We start from the raw sequence: 20,968 nt of genomic DNA, 5'->3' as shown, positions 1-20,968 counted from the left end.
AACAGATGTGATTCAAGCTCCGAAAAGTAAAAATTTTCATTAAGAGTCAATTTTAGCATTAGATCATCATCAATGGTCAAGATCATCCAAAAATATTTTAATTCATATTTTTTGTATTATTTTATTATTATTTTAATGGACCTCCTTCCCTATAAAAGGAGAGCTCCACCAGCTCATTTTTTATATTCTACTAAGTTCCCATAAGGTCAGGATATCTCTATCTAATTTCTCTCTAAAAATCTAAGCTATTTCCTCAGTCAATTCCCTTGTAATTATCGTGAGAGATAAAAATTCGAAATAGACGTAATTTTATTACCATCACGACATGGGAAGTGAACTACTATAAATTATGTGTGTCTCTCTTTAATATTTACTTAACTTATTATTTATCTCGTCAATCTAACGAGCTAGTATTGACTATTTTTCAGCATCAACAGTAAAGTGGAATCTGGCACTCCCTCTTAGAGTGTTCCAAAGCTAAATCTACATGGAGGGATACTAAATTTCATCAATTCTATAATATGGATTAGTATTGTAATATTAAAGAATTTTTATTAAGAAAATTTGAAAACTTTAAGAAAGAAGATTTTTTTTGTCAATATTACTTGGATGATTTGGAGCAATCGTAATAATATTTTGTTTAAAAATAAGAAACTTAATATTGCATATGTGGAAAATTGGGTGATTTTTTCTTCTTCAGGATTATGTTAAAGCACAAGGTAACAATTTGGATGGTTTTAATAACACTATTGATTGTGTTCTACAAAATCAATCTAAATTTTGTAGAGGAGTTTTTAGCTAGGATGATAAGCTATCTCCACTCGAAAAATATAATTTAATGTGGATACCTTTATCGATGAAAAGAATATGAGAATTAGTTTTGGAGTTGTGGTGAAGAATTGTAAGGGAGGTTAAAGCTTTAGATAAAGGTTTGATTTGGTGTTCTTTGGTGGAGCTTTTCATTGTTCTCTGGTTGAATTAGATTGTGAAATTTTTAGTCAACAAAGTGAAACATAGATGGAAAGATAAGTCATTGTCTCTTTATCTTTATTTTCTAACGTATCTCTCTTAGGGATGTAAACGGGATGGGACGGGTGCAGGGATCGCTCCCCCATCCCTATACCCCCTTCCTAAATTCACTCTATACCCGCCCAATACGCGTTTAAATTAAAACGGGACGGGACGGGACGGGAATTACTTAACAGAGGAAGGATTCTTATCGGGTACCCATTACATATAGTATGTAGGGTAAATACCATTTTGGGCCATGTGTTTTATAAAAGTTACCAATTGAACCCTCTATTTTGTTAAATGACAAAATGAACACTATGTTTTATAAAAAGGTAAAAATAAGACCCTAAGCTCAATTTTCAATAATTTTATTTTTTAATACAATCAACTTTAAGATAATTTTTAACACGAACAGATACAGAAAATGTAACTAGTTTTATCATAACATCTCTAGATCGAATTTTTAGTAAGTTTTATTTTTACAAAAAATCAATTCAGGGTCTTATTTGTATAATTTTGCAAATACAGGGTCCATTTTGTCATTTAACAAAACAAAGGGTCTAATTGGTAACTTTTACAAAATACAGGTTCTAAAATGGTATTTACTCTAGTATGTATAGTAAATGGAGTTAGCAAATACAAAATTGGTAATTGAAAATAAATAGTTAAGTATCATTTTTGTAAAACAGTTAAGTGTAATTATTAATATGCATTACTGTAGACATTTTCATGAAAACTGAAATGTCTCATTACTATAATCAATAAAAAAATTAAAACATGAAGTTATTTTAATTGTAGTAGTTATGACTTAAAAACTTAAATTTATACATATAACATATCGGGGCGAGTTCGCGGCGGATATCTATTCCCCACCCCTGCCCTGTTTCCGATTCGAGTATGAACATTTAAACCCACACCCACTCTCGCCTCCAAAAGTCGAACCCCGCTCCCGCTCCATTAGGAGCGGATACCCGCAGGTACCCAAATCCACAGGTATAATTGCCGTCCTTAATCTCTATCTTATGTTCCAAGAAATTTAAATGTATTAGGATCATGAGGTTGTTTGAAATGGTTGCAAACTATTGTGTCAATTGATCTGTCTAACTTCTACTTATTGATCTGTCTTAATAAATTTACAGTTTTTTTTTTCTCAAATAGCTCATTCTTTTCACTTAGGCCCAAATTAAATAATAATAATGATAAATTAATAATATATTCCTCTTGAAGCACAGCCATAGCATAAAGTGAAACACGTGGCCGATCCTATGCTGACCGTTGTTTTTTGGAATAATACTGTTAACCGTTTTTATCAAAGTACAAAACTGTCCTTTTAATTAAGATTGAAATTAATTATGCTTTTTTATTTTCTAATTCACTTTAATTATAAAACATAAGTTTAACAAATTTACGTAAAAAGAAAGAAGAAGGGTATAATTGTAATTTGAATTCTTCTCTTCTTCTTCGTCTGCCTGCCTCACATTTCTTCCATAGTTTGAGCTCCGATATACACAGCAATATGCACCTTCTTCCTTCTTCAAACCCTAATTTTACTCTCTTCTTCACTTCACAGAACCCTACGAACCTCTCCAAATGTACACTCCATATTCCGCGTTGTTCTTCCAGAGATTCCTCTTCCGCTCCAGTCATCGACCACGCCTCCGCGCTTCCTTACTCTGATTCCACTTCTTATGCCGCCGCAGCCGTTGTTTCGACCAAGGAAGTAGCTTCGAAGAGGCCCACCGACTCCTCGCCGGAAGACTTTCTCGTGGTTCGCCGACCGGCAATGGAGAGCTCAGTTGGAGACTATGATGAAGATGGGTTGAAATCTACGGCAGCTATCGACGATGGACTTGCGAAGTTTGCAAAGAAGATACCGATTTTTGAGCCCCGGGAGAGGGTTGAGTCGGGCTCCTTGCAGGGGAAGCCTCTGCCGGTGAATTTGGACTTGGCTTTGTATAAGGCCAAGGTTCTAAACAGGAGTTACCGATTTGCCGAAGCTGAGGAAATTCTTCAAAAGGTTTAATCTTCTGCCAGCCCATGTTCTGTACTTTAATGGTGCTTGTTTATTTGTTAGTTGTTTTTGGAATTTGATGATGGAGAAGAGAGTGATTGTGTTTTGTGTGGTTTTTGCTTGGAAGAACAGTGTATAAGCTACTGGCCAGAAGATGGGCGAGCTTATGTGGTTTTGGGGAAAACTTTAAGCAAGCAATCAAGGACTGCGGAAGCTCGAGCTGTTTATGAGAAAGGTTGCCAAGCTACTCAGGGAGAGAACCCCTTTATCTGGCAGGTTCGTTTAAACATATCACGATTTTGTTTACTGAAAAACAAAAAGCTTACTAAACTGAGCAAGTGATATGTGTACATTGTACTCTCTTTGTTCAATTGATAATTAAGAAAATCAAATGTAGTTTAATTGAGTTGTCATAGTCTTTTTTTCATTGGTGGGTTCAGTCAAAACAGAACCAGTCCTCTTTCAGTAGTCTTGAATTTCACTGTTGAGAAATTCAGTTGTGGGTGTTATTATTTCATTTATTTGTTAGGTTCTATTTTGACTATGTTATTGTCATCTTCAACAGTGTTGGGCTGTTTTAGAGAAAAGTATGGGAAATATAAGGAGGGCAAGAGAATTATTTGATGCTGCCACTGTTGCTGACAAAAGGCATACTGCTGCCTGGCATGGTTGGGCAGTTCTTGAGCTGAAACAGGGGAATATCAGGAAGGCAAGGAGTCTTCTGGCTAAAGCTCTTAAATTTTGTGGAGGAAATGAGTACATATACCAAACGCTTGCATTGCTGGAAGCGAAAGCAAATCGCTTTGAGCAGGCTCGATATCTGTTCAAGCAGGCCACCAAGTGTAATCCCAAAAGCTGTGCTAGTTGGCTGGTAAGTATTGTTTTCTGCATGCATTATTCTCTTGGTTACAGTAACTTTCTTAATGATTTATTAATATTGTTTACTTTTCGGGTGCTTTTGAAACAGGCATGGGCACAAATGGAGAGTCAACAGGAAAATAATGGAGTTGCTAGACGACTCTTTGAGGTGAATATTTCTCATCTCCAAATTATAGCATTACCATTACTTCCATTTCCATTTCACTATAGTAGAATTGAAGCTACTAAACAACTTAAGAATCACGTCGTTACATAGAAACTAGAGGTTTTATTAAGATGTCCCAGTTACTAAAATGTAGTATCTGTGTCTATCACTTACCTATATATTGCTGTTGAAAATTATCTTGCCGTGCAATTAGTTAAATACTTTGCTTCTTTTATAATGTAGAAAGCTATCCAGGCAAGCCCCAAGAATAGATTTGCATGGCATGTTTGGGGAGTTTTTGAAGCCAATGTTGGAAATGTTGATAAGGGAAGAAAGCTTTTAAAGATAGGTCATGCACTTAATCCAAGGGATCCTGTTCTACTTCAATCTCTTGCTTTATTGGAATATAAACACTCAACTGCAAATCTTTCTCGAGTGTTGTTCAAAAGAGCATCTGAATTAGACCCAACTCACCAACCAGTATGGATGGTAAGAATCTCAAATTGCAAACACTTACCGATCAAATTTATTATAGCTAGCTATGTTGTGCACTGAATAGTGAGAATTATGAAATAATGGTGCTCTGTATGTTATGCATATCACATATGAATTAGGAATAATCTGTATAAATGAGAAAATGTGATTTTTTTAAGGCATGGGGATGGATGGAGTGGAAAGAAGGAAACATAACCACAGCTAGGGAATTATACCAAAAGGCATTGTCTATTGACTCGACTAGTGATACTGCTGCGCGATGCCTACAGGTAACTGCCATATAATTTGGTGAAATTATTCATCCGGATGTGGTTGAAAAATAGGAATAGACCCATTTGAAGTAATGTTCATACATGTTGCTGTAGGCTTGGGGAGTCCTAGAACAAAGAATTGGCAACCTATCTGCAGCTCGTAGATTATTTAGATCCTCTCTAAATATAAATTCTCAGAGTTTCGTCACATGGATGACATGGGCAGCATTTGAGGAGGATCAAGGAAATTCCATTCGTGCTGAGGAAATCCGCAATCTCTATTTCCAGCAGGTTATTTACTACCACAACAAATTTCTCTTGTTTATGTCAAAGAATTGTTGTGTATAATTATAAGTAAAATAGACTTACACATACTTATTTCGGTTGCTGCAGCGTACTGAAGTTGTCGATGATGCTTCATGGGTTATGGGATTCCTAGATATCATAGACCCAGCAATTGATAGTGTAAAGAGACTCTTAAAGTTAGACCAAAACCCATCCACTGCACCTCAAGATTCCTTGAGAAGAATGGCTGTCATTGACGATAACTACACCGATGAAAACTCAATTGGTGTTTACTCTAATGACAACTACAAGGAAAGTGACAGTGGCTTCGATGTAGATGCTTTTATCACTGAAAGATTGTATTTAGACCCTAATAAGCTGGATTATTTGTTGGAAAAGACAAGAACAAACTTCGCAAAAAGATCAAGAGGGAAATTTTCCAGAGTGTCTTCCTAACTCCGCTCACGGAGCCTCATCAAGACAACAGATTATGAAGCTATAAGACGGCTCAACAGTGATATATTATTAATTTGATCTATTACCCAGTCGTTCCTCTTCACTCGCAAAAGCACATATTTTATCTTACAATATAAAATCCTTGAAAGTCTAAATGTAATATTGTTGGTTAATCTGTAAAGCATGAAATCAACTTTGAACACGACTAGTTATCAGTTAACTGTCATAATGTAAGGGCCTTGACTAGATAAAGTTACAATTTTTTAAGTCTGTAATTAATTAAGAAATCCTTCATTGTTTCCTCAAGAGCGTATTTTTGTGGCAACTTAATGAACATATTAAGAAAGAAATTGACACTTTACAAGAAGTTTATTTATACTTTATATTTATTTTTTGAAAAATTTATAGGGATATATCTGTACAACTGTATTCTGTATACTATCCACGCCAGACTACCATGCAAATCGACGAGGAAATAATAGAAAAAGCAAGAATTTTAAACTATCAAGAAAAATACGTACATATATATTTGAAATGGAGAAGCTAACATATGTTGGTCTGCAATTTTGTGGATATATTACTTTATAATATATAGAGTCAAAGTCAACAATAAGTAAAGACTACTTTAATACCAGCTGTTATAACCTATACAACAAATAACTAATCTTCGAAATCCTACGCTGCAGATTTCGTGAGTTTGTTAACAATGATCTTTCGAAGAGTACATGTTTTCCAATAAAATTAATTTTGATCAATACTGACGGAGAACTTGAAAGTGAAAGGGTTTTGTAGAGGGAACTCTTTGTTGCCTCGGATAACACTGCCTCTCTTGTTATTGTAGCCAGGATAGCGTGTTTTCACAAACGACACTTTTTCTTTGAGAATCAAACGTGCGTTTTGTGCTAGCTCCTCTTAGCCCCATTTGTTGTAAGGATTGTCATCCCTATGTGCCACGTGGATCTCCCCACCTTCCTTCAGCATTTTACTCCCACTTCTGAAGAAACCTCTTATCAAAGTCTTGTGCATCCTATTATTTTTATTATATATACTCCCATCAGTTAATATATAATTCAAATATTCTTAAAAACATTTTACAAGAAGAATAAGTTATGATATAAAAGAGAGGAGAGTGACATTAATTAATAAATAAACTTACTGAATGAGAGTTTGGTTTGATTCATTTAGACAGAAATGGCCCGCATGAGGAAAATTAAAAACAATAACATCAAATTCCATGTGTTTAAGGGCGGGATGTTGGCTCATGTGATGCACATTCACTTCATGCAAAACCAAACAACCTCTTGTCTTTAACTCATTCAAATGACTTTCACTACTGGTATACCTCCTCAATAACACATCTGCGTATATGCATACATACATACATATATACAAATTGAAGATAAATCAAACAACTTGTGAAATTAATTTCTATGGCATATGTAGTATAGGTATATGAACGAACCTAGAGTATCCAATGATGTTGCGACCATATTCTTGGCAGAGCAAAAGGCTTTTGCTAAACAGGCAGAAAAAGAGAAGTCACCTTCTCCAACAAGTAATATTTTCTCACAATTCATATACTCTCCGATCTGATTCTTTATTTCAGTACTACTAATCATTCTTACTTCTTCCTACAATTTGAGGTGAACTCTAATTTTTTTTACTAGGCAGACAGAGTATATATGTATATATATACACATATATAGTTAAGCAGTTATTTAAAACGAACTAGATATAGATGAATATGCATGTGTGGGTTGGAATATAAATTCATATATGTAGTATGTAGAGAAATGCTAAAGGGCACCACTGGTGCCTAGCACCCTCCTACGTGTCAATATCGCTATTGGTGCAATTAAGTATCGGGTCCCATATAGTTTAATATAATAATTTTTATAGAGTATCGCTAGCCAATTACAAGTCGACACATTTAGAAGGTGCTAGGCACCACTGGTGCCCAATAGCAATGCTGGTAGTATGTATGTATACTAAGTACAAATTCTTATAAATTTAATGTTGGATTTTGAAACGGCCCGGCAAAATTAAGGATGTATTTGAGATAATGAAAACTAGCTAGCTATAGGGGCATAGAGTATCACGATGCGTTTGAATCTGATTGAACTATCGATCAGGCTTCCACATGAATATAGACCACAATTATTAAGTGCACCATTTAAGAGATAGTAGAGCATGCGCATTTATCATCAATTCGCAATTGCACCATTTACAAAAATTATTATGTATATCCTACAAAAATTATTAGTACATTTCTTTGAATAACAAACAACAAATCGTTTCATCTTTGGACACTATATTTATAAATAACACTTTTTTATTATAAATATGAATTATAATTAACTAAAATATATAACATATTTTTTGTGATTTTTTTAGAATTTACAAAAATATGAAAAAAAAAAAAATAAATAATTTACATTTTTATGGACATAAAATTTATTATACAAAATATAGTAATTTTAAAAAAAATATATATATATAATTTAAAAAATAGAAACCCCAATAAAACAACATAAATAAAGTTAACAAGATTTATAAGAACAAATATCGATGAAAAAGTCGTCAGAGCAGCTATCGTCTCTAGAGCAATCGTCGTCGCACAACAAAAGTCGTCGGAGTAGTCATTACCACCGGAGTTTGTCGTACTCCCCAAAATTTGTCATTGTCGTCGGAAAGTCATCGGACAACTCCCTGGAGTTGTCATCATCGTCAAAAAATTCATCAGAGTTTTCATCGTCATTGGAGTTAGATGTCAGAGTTGGATGTTAGAATATGACATAAAGAAATCGGTTACATTCACTACAAGAAATGTTACTTTTACCAGCACAGTTTGCTATTACTTTTACCAGCGCACATTTGCAGTGGCTAAAATCTAAATTTTACCAGCGCATTTACGCGCTGGAAAAAATTATTTTTGCCAGTACTTTTCATTTTGTGCTGGCAAAAGTTCTAATACCAATGTTGATTTACCAATCCCTTTTGCCAACACATCAGTATAGTAAATTCTATTTTACCAGGGCAATACCAAACTTTTGCCAGCACAAAAATGTACTAGGAAAAGTGACATTTTTTGTAGTGATTTATCAACTAGTTAAAACTTTGAGATAAAAGATTGGTTCTACAAAGCAACCAATATAAAAACTAACACACAAAAATATGTTATATAAAATAAATAAATAAAAAAAAATAGTTCATTTAATTAACTAAATCAACAATTACTAAATTAAAAAGCAATTTCTTGAATTGACTAAATCAAAAACTGGTTATTGAAATAAATAATTCAAGAACCGGTTTCTAAAATAACTAAATAAAATACTAGCTACGAAACAAAGCAAATAGAATACAACACAGTCTTTGCAACTTATTAGCAACTCATGGTTCTGGTCAATCTTTAAATATGTTAGCTAGAAAAAAAATAAAACAACATAAAAAATATTAGGAATCGGTTAACTTTAACAAAAAACATAATATACAAAGAGTAATTTGCGGCATAAATATCTAAGTTTTATGTCGAGTAACAGATAAGTACTTAAGTCGTATTTTTGGCGATAAAAATACATTTTGTTACTAGTGTGAAACTTGTGTAGGTACCTGACTGTTATGTGACAAGTCAGTGTCCACGTGTCACTATGTGATTAGTTCAAATCATTTAATTTTAATTTTTTATTTGTAAATCAATTTAAAATATTAAAAATAAAACAAAAAATAGTTTAAAATCAAATTTAAATAATAAATATTTAATATTCATATTTTAATTAAATTAAAATAGAAAAATCATTAATTAAAACCCAAAAACTAAAGCTCTAACCCTATAAAAATTAAAATATACATCCTCTTCGTCATCCTTTTTTTCTTCCTTCTGAAATTCATACCTTTGAAAAAAAAAATCATGAAACTCATGTTCATATACATTTATAAGAGTAACACTATTTCATCATCATCACTTTCCTCATTAGTCAGTTGCGACAAAAGAAAAAGGAGCAAAAAGACACAAACATAAAGAACAATCTGAGACCCACTCACTCAAAATCAACTCTTTTAATCAGATCTAGTTCAATCAGCAATCGTCACCAGCAACCCCTAACAAAACGACGAAGTTTCAGCAATCATGACGATGTCACTAGTATTGCGAGCATCTGAGAACCCCAATGTTGGTTCTCCCTCACGTTCTTCACTGTCTCCATCTCTTTCTCAACTTCTCTCTTCTTAGAGTCGAATGGAGATGCTCCGACTTTCTATGACCAAAACAAACTTCACCACGAGGTTCGCAACCCTTAGATATGGATCTCCTTCACTTTGTCTCCCTCCTCGAAGTGTCCTTTTCTCTGCTTCTCTTTGCTTGATGTCGAACAGAGCATTTCAAGTGTTTTTGTATTTTTTTTATGGGTTTTGTTATGGAACTATTATTGTTCTTGTCATTTTAATTTTGCTGTTATAGAAATTGATGAGTGATAAAGTATTTCACTGTGTTTGATGTTGGTGCAATCTTAAAAGGATAGGAGAAATTTGGGGAAAGAACACTTTAGGAAGGAGTTATGGAAGATGATTGATGATGAATTTATTAGAGTTGGGGGTTGGAAATTATGGTCCTGTGATGAAGTTAAAATGATTATTAATAATTGGGTGTCTACACATTTGGTACCCTGTGTTTTATCTAAATACAAGTTTGGTACCCTGTATTTTAAAATTATACTTATTTGGTACCCTAAATTTAAATTTTTTTGATAAAATTTAATCAATACTATCAATAGTCTAAAATTTTATGAATTCTAAATTCTAATTTATTTATTTGATTACATATAACTGAAAATTGTTTGGTTAAATTAATAAAATTGTATTGATTAAATTTTATTTTAAGGTACCAAATATGTACAATTTAAAAATATGAAGTACCAATCAAGTATAATTGAAAACATAGGGTACCAAATATGTTTTTCATAAAAACACAAGGTACTAAATGAGTATATTCCCTTAATAATTATGTTTAATTTTATTTTTATATATCTAAATGAATATTAATATTTTTTTTAATTTTAAAATGATTGTAAAAATTTTATATTAATTTTTAAATAAAAAATAAAAAAATTTATTAGTAAAAATTTTGGCAGTTTCTCTGCACAATTCTCATAAGTATGCAACCTTATAGTAAGTTTGTCAACTTACAAGAACACGTAAGGAGACAACATACCAAAATATCTACTAATGAAAAAATCAAATAAGCAATACATCATACTATAAGTATAAACAAACCCAAACTATCCATGTGGACAAAAAAATCCTGGATAATTTAGAGAAGCATATTTAAGAGTCCTTCCTGACTCAACCTCCCCAAACGGGCCTAAGGTATTTCGTGCATGTATAAAAAGTAAATAAAAAAAATTATCACTTTGTGATAATACAAATACAATTATTCTATCTTATCATTGGTTTATAACCAAAGAGATCAAGGTAATATAAAAATCTCAATTTATGCTATTTTACAATATCTTATGCTATTTTATCATATTTTATGCTCATTTTTAATATCTTATGCTAGTTTAAATGACATATTACATATTACAGTTCATTTATTATTTCATTTCATTCATTATTTAAACTAAAAACTTATATATTTTAAAAATTTATAATCGCTTTATTAAATTTTAAATTACATATTGAAATCAACTTACAATTTAATTTTTATATCATTTATAATTTAAATTGAGAATTAATTATTTTTTAAAATTTATAATATCACTTTATTTAATTTTAAATTACACATTAATATTAAATTATAGATTTATTTCATTTGTTATTTAAATTAAAAGTCACTTATTATTAAATTTATAATATCACTTTATTAAATATTAAATTACATGTATAATTTTATTTTATTAATATTTAAATTATAATTTATTTTCTGTGTTTTAAAATTGTAATTTAACTTTTTACCTATTTCATTATTTCTATTAAAATTTCAGCTACATAATGACTTAAAAATCATAAACCTAAAATTTTTAAAACCTTCAAAAAAATATAAAAAAAAAAACATTCTAGAACAATTATGCACAAAAGAAAAAATAATTCACCTATCTGACCGTAGTACATTTAATCATAGAATCTACTTCACTACGAATGAATATTTAAGATATTCAAACTCTACTATAACATGCATAAATATATTAAATAATAACATAAACTGTTAGAATTTATTTTACCAAGATCTTGATTTACTAACATGTATGTTTCATTGACACCCTAAATATGAATTCTCTAATACAATGAAATTAAATATATAAGAGTTTACAAAATCTTACATTGATGAAGCGGAATAATATGACTCCTTCCGCTCAGATCTCTAACCCTTGTTTCTTTCTGTCGCAGAGTAATAACAAGATCTGAGCCTGGATATCCTTCTCTCCTTCGGTTTAGTTAACCACCGTCTTCCGCACTATGATAAAGTACTTGACTTGCTATGTGTGGACATGATACTCTATCACTATAGCTCGAATTGTTGAAGAACAATGAATAAGGTGTAAAATCACTATATAAAAGGAGTCTCTCATCTACTAATTGTCAAAGAATGAAAACTGGGTTTAATTTAGTTGAAGTGAGTTATTGGATGAGAATGAGAGCATCCTTTTATAGTATTTCAACTAGGGTTTAGGATTTAATTATATGGATTAACAAAGAATAAAATAATGGGCAAAAATTCACTAAGTGACTGACCACACTAATAGGCCTCACTAGTTACAATTTTGCCACTTTATTTTAATTATTTATTCTTCTTTCAATAATACTACATTTCTAATTTCAATCTATAAATGTCAAAAAACTATTTATTTAATAATTATAATTAATTATCAAATAAAATTGTCATTTATTTTTTATTAATAGACTTAACAAAGTCTCTAAATTAACAAATACACCCCAAAATCTCTTTTCTTCACATTTAAGTCATTGCTTAGTGAAAATTCATAAATAAGACATAGTCTAATTTTAATTATAATTGATTAATTAAAACTAATTAACTGAGTCTGCAAGCAGTATTATCTCAACTAGTGTGGGGACCATAGGCCTATATAATCGAGCTTCCAATAAGTAGATCTAGAATTTACCATGTAAATTCTCTAACTTATTAATTCGTCCTTGCGCCACTATAGATTCGAAATTACACTCTTAATTATATAGAACGCTCTATACATATCAAGATATAGATACGCTATGAATTATCCATTATTACAATGTAAATAGTCAAAGATCCTCTATAGATGATCTACATTGAATAGGGACAAATTTATCGTTCTATCCTTTAATGTATTTTATCCTTAAAATATTTAGCTACCTATAAATGATATTTCAGTAAACTAATATAATTACTGAAATGAGGCCTCAACTATTTGTCTCTATTAAGCCAAGCTTGAAGGAAATCATCGTTTCACTTCTAAATACTTATAGAATCTATAGATTATGATTAGCGCTCCCACTCAATTGAACTACCATATCCTTAATCTGCATGTTACGAGAAGATCCAATTGGTCGACTTTAACGAATAAATTAAAGGACATAAATAATACAATTAAGATCGAACCTACCCATCTCATGATTAAGATCTATAGACCTAAGTTCAATCAATGATATTGACTTAGAAAGATATAACTGTAAGTTTATGATATCTTATCTAAGTTCAATATCGGTCCAATCTAATGTATACTCCATATATCCGATACTGGCATACTTTGCCAATGCCCTGGAAAGGACATAACACTTATCAAAGGTGTAAGTATACCTTATCGCTAATTATCATGTCAGTCTAAATTCAGTGTACTAACAAATCATGAAATTTAAACTTTTGAACATATAATCATGATTATATTCCACTGTGTTGATAACACTATAATCATGAATAAATAAATATTTTGAACTTAATAGAATTTATACATTAAAGATATAATCATGAAATAAATTATGTGAACCATGCAACATAAAATGATTTTTGATCTTTTATTAAATAGTAAATCTGATTATATTGAAATAGATTTTATTTAGGGCACAAAATCCAACATAAACTATGAAATTTCTAATATGGGAAAAAATACTAACATTTCAAATGCAACAACAACACAAGCCAAGTGGCGGGTAGCAGTGATACGGTAAACTAAACACTAATTTAAAAAAAAATCAAATTTAAATAAATAAAAAGCAATCATCAATATTACACATACACATACACATATATAATTGGAGTCAGCTGAGCCCAGAGCGGCTGAGGGAGCAACATTGTTTATAACAACGATTTCTCAAGCAACTTCAACTTGAAATCAAATTGGAGATTTGTTGATTATGGTTACAAGTTTTGTCATCTAGAAATGAAATTGTTAATCTGGAAAATAGATATGGAAAGCTTGGTGTGGATCTGAAAAATCTTGTGTGGAAGACTTTGTAGAATTCGGAAGGTGTTTCCAAATAAGCTTGTATTGTGTATGTATTATCTCTCTAGATAGCTTGTCATTAGTCTGAAGATGTATTTTCGAATAGCTTATTGCCAGTTTTGTTTTTTCATTTGGGAAGGAGCGCTTGTACGAATTCAAAAGGCTTATGAGTAATTTAGCTCCCGGATGGTTCGTACTGAAAGCACGTCTTTAAGCTAACGTGAATTATTGTTGCTAGTGGTGAGCTGGATCATTTAAGACAGTGTAAATGTGCCACGATATTCTCGGAAATAATTTAGGCAACAATGTAAATCTATAAATAGCTATCAATATTTGTAATCTAAATAGAATTAAACTATTATGGAGTAAAAATCGTGATAGTGTAAAGAGAGAGAGAGAGAGAGAGAGAGAGAGAGAGAGAGAGAGAGAGAGAGAGAGAGAGAGAGAGAGAGAGAGAGAGAGAGAGAGAGAGAGAGAGAGAGAGAGAGAGAGAGAGAGAGAGAGAGTCTAAACTAAAAAGAAAAATTTCTTCTCGTAATCTCTAAGAGTTTGTGAAGATTCTTGTAACCTTGTAAATATTGATATCAATAAAGATATGTCTGTTGCTATTCCGATCAAGATGTAGAGTTATATAGCTCGAACTCGTTAAATCTAGTGTTATTCTTTTCTATTTTACTGTTTAATTCATTACTTGAATTCTGAAATCTCTTAATTTATTATTTTCTGTTGTTACGTGTTTGTTGCCTGTTGGTCCAATATATACTAAATTGTTTAGTTTCGCACATCATTTTTATTAGAATATTCGAAAATACAATATTATTCTAGAAATGAGTAGCACGTGATTTGCTTTTATTTTTTGAAAAGGGAAAACTAATATATATTGGCTGCAATTTTTTGGATATCAAACTCTTATATAATTGTCTTAAAATTTCAATTTAATATATAAATTTTACGAAGAAATGAAAAACAATACATGGAAATATTTATAATTGCCTTTGTCACCCAAAGTATATATATCAAGCCAAATCGGAAAATAAGAAAAATCTTAGTAGACAAATATGGTCAAAACGCCCATTATACTGTAGGAAATTTAAGATAGGAATTTACTATCTTGGCCCTACACCAACAGAACAAACCAATCAATATTTAAGGTCAATTTCAACCTTTCCCTGTTCACTTTGACTTTTCAAAGTTAGTCCCCAAAACGGCCTCGTTTTGTCTTTGAACAAAACCAAGGAAGGAATCGAGAACCTTCTCATTCACTCCCTCACTCTCTGATTTCCTCGAAACCCTAGCAGAGAGTTTCTCTCTGAGAAACTCGAAGCTAGGTTTCAATCAACCCAGAAAACCCAGATTAAACACAAACCAAAGATCAGATCTAGAATGATCTGATCTAAACACACCCACACACACAAAACCAGAAAGATTAGGGTTAGAGAACACCAAAATTTTGCCGAAGTTCACCAATAAATTGGCTACGTCTCCGTTTGAGCTGCTCCTCGAATTTGAGAGCTCGATTCCACTATCAAGGTGTTTCAAACATACAACAATGAAGATTCCAAGTCACAGGTAACAATTTTGACTGGTAATCTCTATTTAATACATGTATTTAGTGTTTAATCCCTCTCTCTCTCTCTAGATCTAACTTTCTGTTGTTTTTCTGTGCATGTACGAGCTTTGATTCTTCCTTCTTCAAGTTCTCTCACTCTGGATCTTGAAGAACTCACTTAACCACCCAGATCTGGTTGTTGCTTGAGGTATATATAGATCTAGGGTTTCTATTTTTGCTTCTGTATGTATTAGTTAGGTAGTTACAGAAATTAGTTAGCTGTGGATTTAACCAAATCCATTCTAACTAATTTCTGTTAGGGTTTTTAGAGACCGAAGGTCAACTTAGGGATTTTGCATGTATTTCCTTTTTTGTCCTTTGTATTAAGTTGTATTGGGTCTTAATATCAGTGTAAGTGGAGGTTTAATCCAACAATTTCCACCTAAACCTTCACTGAGCTGATATTGTAGTGGTCGAGTCAAATCTGAGGGTCATAGCTCTGTGATCCAAAGGATCACATTATCCTTGATCCAACCCTATTAAGTTTAAACAATGTTTAAACTTAGATAGGGTGATCACTTTAGTCCCCATGTCTGCAGGGTTCTCTTCTGTAGGTACTTTGTCAATATTTATGTGTCCCTGTGTCACTTTGTCTCTGATGAAGTGGTACTTTATCTCTATGTGCTTGGTTCTGTCATGGAACATAGGGTTGCTGCATAGGTGCACACAACTCTGGCTATCAGAGTAAATAACTGGTTTTGAGTCTAGTAATTTTAGCTCTTCTAGGACTCCTTTAACCCATATACTTTCTTTAATAGCTTCTGTAGTTGCAATGTACTCTGATTCAGTTGTGGATAATGCCACAACTGGTTGTAATTGGACTTTCCAACTTACACAATTTCCCCTTAGTAGTAGTATGTAGGCTGATGTAGATTTCCTACTATCTCTGTCCCCAGCATAGTCTGCATCACTGAAGCATTCTATTGTTGTGCTTCCTTGTTGTTTCTTGTACTTGAGTCCTAGCTTAGTTGTCCCAATTAGATACCTTAGTAGCCATTTCATAGCAAGCCAGTGTGTCTGACCTGGATTTGTCATGAATCTGCTAAGCACACTAATAGCATAAGCAAGGTCTGGTCTAGTGCTTACCATTAGGTACATAACAGATCCAATAGCATTAGCATAGGGAATTTTACTCATTTCCTCCTTCTCTGCTTTGCTCTCAGGGCATTGCTTCTTAGATAGGGTAAACTGTGTAGTTATAGGTTGGCTAGCAATCTTAGATCCCTTCATTGAGAATTTCTCAATTATCTTGTGTATGTAGTCTTCCTGAGTTAGGCTAAGTGTCCCTTCTCCTCTGTTTCTCTTAATAGAGATGCCTAGTATCTTAGTAGCTTCCCCTAGGTCTTTCATTTCAAACTCAGTCTTGAGTAGGCCCTTCATTGTGTTTACTCTTGCCCTTTCCTTACTGATTATAAGCATATCATCTACATACAGAAGTAGATATATGACTTTATTAATATCAGTTCCTTTATAGTACAAACAGTGGTCATAGTAGCTCCTAGAAAATCCTAGCTTTAGCATAAATCCATCAAACCTTTTATTCCATTGCCTAGGTGACTGTTTTAACCCATACAGTGATTTTACTAGCTTGCAGACATAGTTTTCCTTCCCTTTTTCAGTATAGCCTTTAGGTTGCCTCATATAGATCTCCTCCTCTAATTCACCATGTAGAAAAGCAGTAGTAACATCCATTTGGTCTATTTATAGGTTGTATTGAGTGGCTAGACTTAGCATTATCCTTATAGTCTTGTATTTTGCAACTGGTGCAAAAACTTCATTAAAATCTATGCCTTCTTTCTGTGTAAATCCCTTGGCCACTAATCTGGCCTTATATCTTATAGGTTCATTCTTAGTTCTGCCTTCTTTCTCCTTGAATAGCCATTTGCAATCAACTATGCTCTTATCTTTAGGTTTAGGCACCACAATCCAGGTTCTATTCTTCTTAAGAGATTCCATCTCTTCATCCATTGCACCTTTCCATTTCCTGGAATTTGGTCCTTTAATGGCCTCTTCATATGATTGAGGTTCATTATTGACCATTTCCAACTCACTCATAAAGGCATATGCAATGTCTTCATCCCATATATTAAAATTGTACTTAGGATTAGGTCTTGGTACCCTTCTACCTCTGTCCCTGACCAATTGGTAATCCCCCAAGTCTTCTTGAGTCCCTTCATCAATAAGGCCAGTGTTATCATCAGGTTCCACTTGAACCTGGTCCCCAGGTTCCACCTGAACCTGATCTCCCTGGTTCTGTTCAGGTGTGTTCACTGTTTGTTCCACCTGAATAGATCCAGTTCCTTCATTTGCAGTGTTACCTGCATTTTCAATGTCTTTTGTACCTGCAATAGGGTTAGAAGAGATAGGCAAACATGGAAAAATATCTTCCTTGAATATTACATCCCTGCTATTAATAGTTTTAAATCCCCTTTGTTCCCAAACCCAAAGTCTATATCCTTTAACTCCTTCTGGATATCCCAAAAAAAACACATTTCATAGCCCTAGGTTCTAATTTCCCAACACTTTGGTGTGCATATGCTGCACAACCAAATACTCTAAGATTAGATAGGTTAGGAGGTTTACCAGACCACTTTTCCTCTGGAGTTTTGAATCCATTTGCACTGGATGGACTCCTGTTGATTAAGTACACAGCTGTTAAAGCTGCTTCTCCTGTGATAGTCCAGATTGCAACAGTAAGCATCTCACTTTGTTGAGAATGGTTCTGTTCATTCTCTCTGCAACTCCATTCTGTTGGGGTGTAATTCTAACTGTCCTGTGTCTCTGTATACCATTTTCTTTACAATAATTGTTAAACTCTTCATTACAAAATTCTAATCCATTGTCAGTCCTTAGAGTTTTTAATTTTTCATTTGTTAAATTTTCCACAAGTGTTCTCCACTGTGTAAACTTAGAAAAAGCCTCATTTTTATGTTTTAAAAGAAAAATCCAAACTTTCCTAGAAAAATCATCAACAATAGATAGAAAATAGACACAGCTACCATGAGTACTTGTTTTCTCTGGTCCCCATAGATCAGAGTGAACATACTCTAGTATTTTCTTAGTGTTGTGTGTGCCAGTGGAAAATTTCAATCTATGATGTTTTCCAAGCACACAACACTCACAGAAATCAAGTTTACATACCTTGTCTTTACCTAGCAGATTCTGTTCACTCATTAGTTGCAGTCCCTTCTCACTTATGTGTCCTAGCCTTTTGTGCCATAACATTGCATTTGAGTCATCACTGTTGCTGTGAGCAGTGTAGTTATAAGGTACAACTGGTGTGCCTTTTAAGTAGTATAAACCTCCATCTTTATGTCCTTTCATGATAGTTAGGGCTCCTTTGCTTATTTTCATTTGGCCAGATTCAATCTTGCTAACAATGCCTTGGTCATCTAGAACACTTAGTGAAATTAGATTCCTGGCTAGGTTAGGAACATATCTAACTTCACTTAGAGTTCTGACCATTCCATCATGCATTTTAAAACTGATAGATCCAGAGCCTTGTATATCACAAGTCTGATTGTTTCCAAGTATAACTCAGCCCCCATTTGATTTCCTGAAATCAAACATGAAAGTTTTATTATTAGTCATGTGGAAAGTGCAACCAGAGTCAAGGATCCATTCATCTTTGATGGATGGTCCAACTTGGTACACTTCACCACTTTCATAACCATCAGTAACATTAGCATCATGCAAATCAGATTTAGGTTTAGAGTTAGAGTATTTAGAATCTCCATGTCCATGTGGTTTTTGTTTGTTATTTCTTTTCAAGAAATAACAATCTTTTTTAAAATGCCCAGGTTTACCACAGTTGTAACAACCATTAGTTTCATCAGAATTTCTAGGGTTAGAATTTGATCTGCCTCTTTGAAACCCTCCCTGTTTGTTTGAACCTCTGCCTTGGCTTCTACCTCTGTTGTTCCAAGGTTTTCTTGGACCTGGTCTGCCCCTACTCAGGTTGACTTCACCATTTGAATGTCCACCTTTCTCTATCCTCATCTCTAAATCTTTAGATTTGAGTGCTGAAATCACCTCCTCTAGGGTTATAGATGTCCTTCCATACTTTATTGCAGTTTTAACTTCTCTGTAGGATTCAGGTAGTGAGTTTAAGATAATTATAGCCTGGTTTTCATCACTTAGTGCCTCATTTTCCCCAGAATTTGCAAGTTCAATGTGCATCCTTAAGAATTCATCCAAGTTTTGATCAAGAGATTTGGATGAACTCATTTTAAACCCAAAAATCCTTTCCTTCAAGAAAATCTTGTTGGTTAGGGATTTCTGTTGAAACTGTTCTTCCAGTTTCTTCCAAATCTGGGCAGGGGTTTCCTCCTTGTCTATTAATCTGATTATGGCATCTGATAAGTTGAATATCATGATTCCAGTTGCAGTTTCCAAGTATTGTTCTTGTTGAATCTTGGTAGTCCCTTCTGGCCATTCTATGGGATCATTAAGCACTCTCAACAGTTTCTGTTGAGCCAAGAGTGACTTAATTTTCCTTCTCCAAATCCTGTAATCACCAGAACCATCAAATTTGTCAATGTCAACCTTTAAATTGCTCATAATTAATGAATTTAAATAAGATCAAATAAAGATAAGTGTTAATAGGCAATTTAGTTATAAAGATAATTATAATGTGTCCCAGAAATCCTTTGTTAAAGATTTCAAGTTGATCTGGTTGAGTTCTTGAATTTCTTGTTTGTGTTTCTTGATTTCTTGCTTGAGTTTTCTTCCTTCTTGATTAGTTTGAAAGTTGATTCTTTTCCAGCTTTAACCAAGCTCTGATACCATTGTAGGAAATTTAAGATAGGAATTTACTATCTTGGCCCTACACCAACAGAACAAACCAATCAATATTTAAGGTCAATTTCGACCTTTCCCTGTTCACTTTGACTTTTCAAAGTTAGTCCCCAAAACGGCCTCGTTTTGTCTTTGAACAAAACCAAGGAAGGAATCGAGAACCTTCTCATTCACTCCCTCACTCTCTGATTTCCTCGAAACCCTAGCAGAGAGTTTCTCTCTGAGAAACTCGAAGCTAGGTTTCAATCAACCCAGAAAACCCAAATTAAACACAAACCAAAGATCAGATCTAGAATGATCTGATCTAAACACACCCACACCCACAAAACCAGAAAGATTAGGGTTAGAAAACACCAAAAAAATTTCCCAAAGTTCACCAATAAATTGGCTACGTCTCCGTTTGAGCTGCTCCTCGAATTTGAGAGCTCGATTCCACTATCAAGGTGTTTCAAACATACAACAATGAAGATTCCAAGTCACAGGTAACAATTTTGACTGGTAATCTCTATTTAATACATGTATTTAGTGTTTAATCCCTCTCTCTCTCTAGATCTAACTTTCTGTTGTTTTTCTGTGCATGTACGAGCTTTGATTCTTCCT

General features: G+C 33.1%; 2 protein-coding genes across 2 annotated transcripts; one reads left to right on the top strand and one right to left on the bottom strand.

Moving 5' to 3' along the window:
• Window positions 1–2,415: 2,415 nt before the first annotated feature.
• LOC115700896 (protein high chlorophyll fluorescent 107) lies at window positions 2,416–5,900 on the top strand. The gene is made up of 8 exons (XM_030628563.2): window positions 2,416–3,028; window positions 3,155–3,298; window positions 3,588–3,893; window positions 3,990–4,049; window positions 4,290–4,535; window positions 4,700–4,810; window positions 4,907–5,083; window positions 5,186–5,900. Exons 1-8 carry the CDS (start codon window positions 2,528–2,530, stop codon window positions 5,531–5,533), a joined length of 1,893 nt encoding a protein of 630 aa, XP_030484423.1. The 5' UTR covers window positions 2,416–2,527; the 3' UTR covers window positions 5,534–5,900.
• A 46-nt stretch (window positions 5,901–5,946) lies between these two features.
• LOC115700139 (uncharacterized protein At4g26485) lies at window positions 5,947–7,458 on the bottom strand. The gene is made up of 3 exons (XM_030627701.2): window positions 6,996–7,458; window positions 6,690–6,891; window positions 5,947–6,560 (listed from the first exon to the last, which is right to left on the bottom strand). Exons 1-3 carry the CDS (start codon window positions 7,150–7,152, stop codon window positions 6,446–6,448), a joined length of 474 nt encoding a protein of 157 aa, XP_030483561.2. The 5' UTR covers window positions 7,153–7,458; the 3' UTR covers window positions 5,947–6,445.
• Window positions 7,459–20,968: the final 13,510 nt, after the last annotated feature.

This window comes from Cannabis sativa, chromosome 8, assembly GCF_029168945.1.
Source record: "Cannabis sativa cultivar Pink pepper isolate KNU-18-1 chromosome 8, ASM2916894v1, whole genome shotgun sequence".
NCBI classification, from domain to species: domain Eukaryota; kingdom Viridiplantae; phylum Streptophyta; class Magnoliopsida; order Rosales; family Cannabaceae; genus Cannabis; species Cannabis sativa.
Note: the sequence above shows the minus strand (reverse complement) of the source record. Positions and strands in the feature narration are given on the sequence as shown.

Bases quoted from the DNA above. Each gene is read 5' to 3' on its own strand.
- LOC115700139 (XM_030627701.2), bottom strand. From the start codon at position 7,152: ATGATTAGTAGTACTGAAATAAAGAATCAGATCGGAGAGTATATGAAT. The intron at 6,892-6,995 runs GTTCGTTCATAT...GCATATACGCAG, and splicing joins AACATCATTGGATACTCTAG to ATGTGTTATTGAGGAGGTAT. The intron at 6,561-6,689 runs GTAAGTTTATTT...TAAAAATAATAG, and splicing joins TCAAACCAAACTCTCATTCA to GATGCACAAGACTTTGATAA.
- LOC115700896 (XM_030628563.2), top strand. From the start codon at position 2,528: ATGCACCTTCTTCCTTCTTCAAACCCTAATTTTACTCTCTTCTTCACT. The intron at 4,811-4,906 runs GTAACTGCCATA...ATGTTGCTGTAG, and splicing joins CTGCTGCGCGATGCCTACAG to GCTTGGGGAGTCCTAGAACA. The intron at 5,084-5,185 runs GTTATTTACTAC...CGGTTGCTGCAG, and splicing joins GCAATCTCTATTTCCAGCAG to CGTACTGAAGTTGTCGATGA.